The 7,465-nt window shown below is 52.4% G+C and overlaps 2 protein-coding genes across 12 annotated transcripts in view; both read left to right on the plus strand.

Moving 5' to 3' along the window:
- Positions 1-3,153, plus strand: part of Pygo2 (pygopus family PHD finger 2) — a 5,305-nt gene extending 2,152 nt beyond the window's left edge. For all 4 annotated transcript variants that reach the window (XM_005367185.2, XM_013353823.2, XM_026789319.1 and 1 more), the window contains exon 3: positions 565-3,153. In XM_005367185.2, coding sequence (XP_005367242.1) covers positions 565-1,632 — 1,068 coding nt within the window. In that variant the 3' untranslated portion in view covers positions 1,633-3,153. The remainder of the gene's footprint in view (positions 1-564) is intronic.
- Positions 1-7,465, plus strand: part of Pbxip1 (PBX homeobox interacting protein 1) — a 19,151-nt gene that overhangs the window by 1,340 nt on the left and 10,346 nt on the right. For 3 of the 8 annotated variants that reach the window (XM_005367186.3, XM_026789318.1, XM_005367188.3), the window contains exons 1-2: positions 4,598-4,669; positions 6,999-7,086. In XM_005367186.3, the coding sequence (XP_005367243.1) occupies positions 7,033-7,086 (54 nt within the window). In that variant the 5' untranslated portion in view covers positions 4,598-4,669; positions 6,999-7,032. Of the gene's footprint in view, positions 1-4,597; positions 4,679-4,757; positions 4,861-5,127; positions 5,150-5,649; positions 5,713-6,998; positions 7,087-7,465 lie in introns of those variants that run through there. The other 5 variants (XM_005367187.2, XM_026789314.1, XM_026789316.1 and 2 more) reach the window with 5 other exon arrangements.

Genomic DNA, 7,465 nt, shown 5'->3' on the forward strand with positions numbered 1-7,465 from the left:
GCTTTGGAGCCTGTCCCGGAACTAGCTCTTATAGACCAGGCTGGTCTTGAACTCACAGAGATCCATCTGCCTGCCTCTGCCTCCCGAGTGCTGGGATTAAAGGCGCGCACCACCCCCGCCTGGCATACTTTTATATTTTTTAATTATGTTTAATTTTAAGTATGCACATGGGTTTTTGTGTATGTCTGCGTATGTGCTGAAGTCAGAGATGCGATCCCTCTGGAGCTGGAGCTGGATGAAGGCTGTTGACCCCTCCGACATGGGTGCTGGGTGTCACACTCATGCTCTTGACCACTGAGCTGCTTCTCCAGCCCTATTTTTGTTTTGTTTTTGTAAAAAATAGTGCTGTTGTACTGTGGGTTCTGCCCTCCACCCTTTGTCGTGTTCTGAGGTCAGTCACAGTTTTGGATCTGAGCCATGTCAGCCTTCAGAGAGTATGTTAGGTGTGTGTGGTGCTCTCACAGTTTTGGATCTGAGCCGCCTCAGCCTTCAGAGAGTTTGGTAGGTGTGTGGTGCTCTCCCAGCTCGGTTCTGTGGTTCACATCTTCCTCCTGTTTTCACTAGGGTCCTGCATACTCACATCTGACGGAGTTCGCGCCACCCCCAACTCCCATGGTGGATCATCTGGTTGCTTCTAATCCTTTTGAGGATGACTTCGGAGCCCCTAAGGTGGGGGGTGGTGCAGGCCCTCCATTCCTTGGCAGTCCTGTGCCCTTTGGAGGCTTTCGTGTACAGGGGGGCATGGCAGGCCAGGTACCCCCAGGCTATGGCACTGGAGGAGGAGGGGGTCCCCAGCCACTTCGTCGACAGCCCCCTCCTTTCCCTCCTAACCCTATGGGCCCGGCTTTTAATATGCCTCCTCAGGGCCCTGGCTATCCACCACCAGGCAACATGAACTTTCCCAGTCAACCCTTCAACCAGTCTCTGGGGCAAAACTTCAGCCCACCTGGTGGGCAGATGATGCCAGGCCCAGTGGGGGGATTTGGTCCCATGATCTCGCCCACCATGGGACAGCCTCCTAGAGGGGATCTGGGTCCTCACCCTCTCCCCCAACGCTTCGCCCAGCCAGGAGCACCTTTTGGTCCTTCTCTTCAGAGACCTGGTCAGGGACTCCCCAGCCTGCCTCCCAACACAAGTCCCTTCCCTGGTCCAGACCCTGGTTTTCCTGGCCCAAGTGGTGAGGACGGGGGAAAGCCCTTGAATCCACCTGCCCCTACTGCTTTTCCCCAGGAGCCCCATTCAGGCTCCCCGGCTGCAGCTGTTAACGGGAACCAGCCTAGCTTCCCGCCCAGCAGCAGCGGTCTAGGTGGTGGCACTCCAGATGCCAACAGCCTAGCACCCCCTGGCAAGGCAGGTGGAGGCTCAGGGCCCCAGCCTCCCCCGGGCCTGGTGTACCCATGTGGTGCCTGTCGCAGTGAGGTGAACGACGACCAGGATGCCATTTTGTGCGAGGCCTCCTGCCAGAAGTGGCTTCACCGCGAGTGCACTGGCATGACGGAGAGCGCCTACGGGCTGCTAACCACCGAGGCCTCTGCTGTCTGGGCCTGTGATCTCTGCCTCAAGACCAAGGAGATCCAGTCTGTCTACATCCGAGAGGGCATGGGGCAGTTGGTGGCTGCTAACGATGGGTGACCCCAGTGCAATGGCCTGGGGAAATGCACATTGCTCACCATGCTCTTGCAGAGGAATTATGTGGCTTCCCATCCCCATGAAGCAGAAACATACAGTTCCTGAAGCAGAGGAAGAACTGGAGCGGGCAGGCAGAGGAGCCTAGAGTGCTTGCTTTTCTGGGAACTGCTGCATTGAGACCTTCATAGATCCAGGGAACTAAAGCCCTGCCCAAGCAGAGCCCTTCTAGAGTCCAGCTGGAGGCTACAAGAGAGGAAAGGGGCTGGAGGAAGTTCCGGATGACAAGGATGTCCTGCGTGCAGATGACCGATGACTCTAACACCCGTGCCTATGATACCTATGTAACCCCACAGCTCCAGCTGTAGCCTTTGGAGTCACGTGTTCAAGGTTTCATTTCTGGTCCCTCGTATGGGTTCTAGAAACAACTGAGGATTTCTCTCTCTCTCTGTCTTTCCCTTTGCTTCCCCTGGGCCCATCCTACCTCCTTTCCACAGAGTGTCAGACACCTTGAAGAAGCAGAGTTCTGACTCGGGCATTGCTTGTCTGGGGGGTGGTCAAGACTGTAGATAAAAGATGCTGAGCCGGTCTCTTCCTCACCAAAGTCACTGCTCCTTTCTCAGCTTCTCTGCTTGTCTCTCAGTGACCATGTTGTAGAAGTTGGGATATGTGGTCTGAGTGACCCCAGAGTGTTGGAAGTCTGGACTGGAGACGTACCCCCTTCCTCCCTGCCTATCTGCTGCACAGTATGATAGTGTTGTTCTTCAGCTCCTGTGCCCTCGTTTCCTTTGTCTCAGGGGAAAGTTTGGAAGGGCATGAAGCCCTTATACCTCATTCCTTCCCTGAGGAAACGATCCAACTGAGGCCCTGCCGTGGCTTTGGGGGTTGGGGCGGGCAGTAGGATCCTCAGCCGTGATACTGAAAGCTAAAAGGACCTGAACTTTTCCGCTTTGCTCTTTTTTTTTATCCTGCAATATCATCTGGGCCTGGTGATCCAGCAGCTAGGCTTGGTTTCTTTTTATTTTTGTAGGATTCCCCGCCAGTGATGGACCTGGGGCCTGATCAGGAGCCCCCTTAGCTTCTCTTACCCCTTTCCAGTTAGCCCATGTGCCCATTCCTCATATGGGTGAGGCCAACAAGCTAGGCTGTGGCCCTTTTGGGAGACAGCTCAGTGTCCAGCTCTCAGCATGGTAACAAAGACCATCTAATGTCCTGCCCCACTTCTCATGTTGCCTGCACATGGAGAGAAAGAGAAGACACTGTTGGAGTTGACAGCCTTTGAAGAAGAAGAAGGGGGACCTGCTTTTTACTCTGTGGCCCCCACTCCTAACTTCACATGTGTTGTGGTTCTCTTTGCCCCATTACCTGTTGCTACTTTTGTGTTGTCTCCATGGTTTGTAAAGAGCTCCTGGGGAGGGAGGGTCCATCCCCCTGCTCCTCTGCTACTTTTTGGAAGAAAGGGGGTTGGCAGATGTGGTTACAAATCTTTTTTATATGGTTGGACTAATAAAATGACTTGAAAATGCAAACAAGGACTCTTGGTTAACCGGCTACACCCGTGCGTGTCACTGCTAGGAGGGTCCTGGAGGACCAGGTGGTCCCCGCTCTCCACCACCTCCCAGTTTTCCTGCTGCACCCTGTGTCCTTGATGTGGGAGCCCTTGCTCTTGGAGCAGTGCTTGGGCTAGGCTGGAAGGCAGAGTTGGAGCCCTGGGTCCACAGCTTTCTGACTGGTTATTTGAAACTGTAATTTTGGGGCACACTGGGAGTTAGACCAGCAGGTGAGAACACTGTTAGTTAGGCCTGGGGTCTGCAGTTCCGCTCCCTGAACCCACATAGTGGAAGGAGAGAACGGACTTGCCAACTTGTCCTCCATGGCACGTGTGCACCACCTCTCCCACACAAATAGTTTTTGCTTTGTTTTTGGAGTTTTGGGGCTGGAGAGATTGCCAGCAATGAAGAGCACTTGCTGTTCTTGCAGAGGAGTTCCCAGCACTCAGTGGCAACCATCTAGTTCCAGAGGATTCAATACTACAGACACATAGGCAAAACAACATTTAAAAATGCTTAAATGTTTCGTATTCCATGCTGGAGGTCACAGTGCTCCACCACTAAGTCCCACTCAGCTCTGAATTTAATTTGTGGATGCGTTTCTGCCTCACTTCTTCCATTGTTTTTGTTTGGTTTAGTCTGGGTTTGTTGAAGCAGTCTTGTTCTGTAGCCCAGGCTGACCTTCATCATCCGCCTGCTTCAAGTCTCCCCAGTGCTCAGATTATAGCACAGCCTCCTTTCTATTTATTCCGTTGTCTTTGTATGATGTATTGAGGGCAGGCAACTGCACAGGACACTGGTAGAGGTTTGACCCACATGCCACTAGCCTAAGCCGTCCACTGGCTACCTTTGTTGTTATTTAACTGTTTGCGAGGCGGGGTCTCACTATGTAGCCCAGCAGGCCTGGAACTCACTATGCAGATCTGGCTGATCTCGAACTCCACCTGTCTCGGCTTCCCAGGAGCTGGGGTTAAGGGCGTGCACCACCACGCTTGGCCGTCCTCCATTTTCAAAGCAGTGACATCCTCAGCCTGCCGGCAGGAGGGCTATTTCTAAACCCACAACTTGCTCCGGACCCCATCCCCCATCCTACAGCTGTCTCTGTCTATCCTGGGGCCAACATGGCACCTGGTTCATGCTAGCTCATCATCAGTACCTTTCAGTTTTAGGTCTTCCTACTAGACACTAAACCTTTCGAAAAGAGGGGAGGTCTCCGCCAAAAAAAAATTTTCTTTTTAGTTTGTTGGGGATCACAGTCGCCCACTAAGAGATAAACCAAGGGGACAGAACTGCGTAGATCATCTTTCCCCTCCCTTGGAGATCAAGTCCAGCTTTTATTGGTCAAAAGTTCCCCCCGCTTCCCCACCCCCGCGGGGAAAGCGGCTTTTCACTGGTCAAACACCAACCACGTGACTGCCCTCTTTTTTTTTTTTCTTCCCGGACTGGAAACCTGGGGAGGTTGCAGCAAGTTAAGCTGAAGACTGAAGCGAGAGGTGGGTCAGGTAAAGCCCTAGGTGGGAATGGGCCGGCAGACCCCCCACCTTATTCCCAGATAAAGAAGGAGGGCAGAGCTGTAGAAAAGGAATGGGCACCCCCACCCCCACCCCGGCGATCACACACTGCCTAACACAGGACCTAGGGGCGGGGAAGGAGGGAGACAGATGATTCCGAAGCAGATACTCAGGCAAGTTCTTGTGGTCCCAGGTCCTTCCCTTTAAAGGTCAGAGAAAGCTGCTAACCAGACTTGAGGGCGTTGTGTAGAGGAGGAGCGCTCCACCTTACCTGTTTTATCCAGACAGCGGAAGTCAGCGACAAAGCTGACGCTTTTGTTGATCCCTGCCTGAGTGAAAAGGGAGAGTGAGGAGTGGATTTCTTTCCTAGAGGTCAAAGACTAAGATCCCTGAAAACTCAACTGGGAAGGGTGGCAGCTAAGCAGCGGCACCCAATACATGTACTGGCCTACGAGAGCAGAGGTGCGTTTTGGTATCGGGGTTTGGAACCCTGAGTGAGGGGTTCCAGGAAGTCCACTGCTTAGGTTTCAGAAGGTTTGTCTTGTTGACCCAAATACCATACCATTGCAGGTTTCCATGGAGACAGTGGGTCTGACATCACCCTGGTTGCCATGGTGCTTAGTTCTGGAGGACCTGAGCAGGCTGTAAACAGCCAGGCATAAACAGGGACTTCTGCTCAAGCTGCTGCCACTTCCTTCCTGTGGCCACCTGTTAACAGTCTCACACAGCAGCTGGGGCTGGGACGTCAGGACGGTAGAGGGAGGGGCTGAGAACAGGAGCTGAACAGGGCTGGCTGTGTGGACCGCACTAGAAGGGAGGGGGGGGGTTGTTCTTTGGGACCTGGTATAGGGAAGTCATTGCAACTATCCATCTCCCCGTGGGATGGGTGCCAGTGTCCGGGAGACACGAGCACTGAGAAAGGCACCATTAGATGTCCTTCACCTGTCTTGAACTTGACTCTTGAGTAGCAAGAGCTGCAGAAGCTTATAAGGTCATCTCGAAGGACTTAAACCCAGCTGGAGTAGGTAGGGAGCATTTGGCCCGTTTTGAAGGTAGAACTCCAGACTCCCCCACCCCATTTCCCCTTCTCAGTGTTCCCGGACAGTCGTCTTCACATTCCGCCTTTTCTGCTCCTGGGGAGGCAGTTACTATCTGTCCCTGACCACCAACCAAGGACTCTGTGGCTCAGCTTATCTGTCATTCTGTCCTCATTTCTGTTCCCTGTTGCAACTCCCTAGCCTAAGGGCACAGTTTGCTTTATGCTGGGATTTGGAAGTGGGCGTGTGTGTTTGTGTGTGTGTGTGTGTGTGTGTGTGTGTGTGTGTGTGTGTGTGTGTGAGATACCTTAACCCCAGCTGCCCTACAGGACAGAATCCCAGACCCCTGCTCCTTTTTGTTGCAATTTGAATGTGATGGTAATTGTCACAAATCCTCCTTCCCCTCAGTGGCTTTCAAGATCCCTGAGATCAGACTCTGATCAGAATTTAAGGTGGAGAGAAAGCGGAAAGGAAGGTGACTAAATGTAATAATTCAGGTGGATTTAGCTCTCCCAGAGCTGTAGTATTAGAAAGCTTCCTGCCTGGTCGTGCCTGGCCCCCTCACTTCAGTGGCAATCTTAGCCAGTGCTGAGAACCCCTAAAGCAGTGGTTCTCAACCTTTGTGACCCTTTAACACAGGTCACTGTAATTTTGCAACTGTTGTGAAGTGTAATGTAAATATCGGATACAGTGGTTGTGACCCACAGGTTGAGACCTACCTACCGCCCTAAACCGAAGGAATGAATGCGTGGAGGATTGATGGCGGATGGGTACCGGCGCACTTGGGCCTTAGGAAGGCTAGTCAGTCAGCCTCTCTGAGATTCCTCCCCTCTGACCAGAACACCAGAGGTTTGGACTTTTCAGTCCTTTGACCTCTTTGACTTTTCAAGGTCAGTGCCGGTTCCCAAGGCCCTGTGGATCCTTAAGAGGCAGCTTCCTGTGGTTTAGCAAGGCGAACACTTCCAGGAAGGCATGGGATGCGGCAGAAGGACTGAACTGACCTAGGTTTTGGAGGTGCCTTGGTCTGCCTCCCTCACGGGAACTCCCTCCTCGGCCCTCCTTTTAAATTTTATTTATTTATTTTTAAGATTTATTTTTATTTTATATGCATTGGTGTCTCGCCTGCATGTCTGTGAGGGTGTCAGATCTCCTGGAACCAGAGTTACAGATACTTGTGAGCTACCATGTGGGTGTTCTGAAAGAGCAGCCAGTGCTCTTAACCGCTGAGCCATCTCCCCAGCCCGTCCTGTTCTTAAGAGAGCTTTTCTCTGCAGGTGGCCACTCTAGCAACCCTGGACCTCCACAACTATGACCTCTTCCTGCCCAGACTCAGATAATAGCTGGGTGCTTACTGGCTCTGAGGTAGGAACAGTGGGCCTGGGACTACATGAGAGGGGGGACTCTGGTGGAGTGGGCTGCTTTGACCCGAAGGAAGAAAGGTCCTGAATGATGAGGTGTTGCGTGCATGCGAGGACTGGGGACTAGGAGGTCTTGTCTCTGCCGCGTGACTTTATTAAGAAGTACAACATCTTACTACTTACAGGGGAAAATGGCCAAGGTCAGCAAAGAGCTAAATCAGACAATGTTAGCAAAGAGCACAGGATTCCTCAGCCTTAGGACTGGTAACCACAGTCTAGGGGGTGAATTGGGTCCCAAGACCTTGATTCCTTCAAGGCACTGGCTTCAGCCCTAGACCAGTCTTTTTTTTTTTTTTTTTTTTGGTTTTTCGAGACAGGGTTTC

This window comes from Microtus ochrogaster, unplaced genomic scaffold (genome assembly GCF_000317375.1).
Source record: "Microtus ochrogaster isolate Prairie Vole_2 unplaced genomic scaffold, MicOch1.0 UNK16, whole genome shotgun sequence".
In the NCBI taxonomy this organism is placed as follows: Eukaryota; Metazoa; Chordata; class Mammalia; order Rodentia; family Cricetidae; genus Microtus; species Microtus ochrogaster.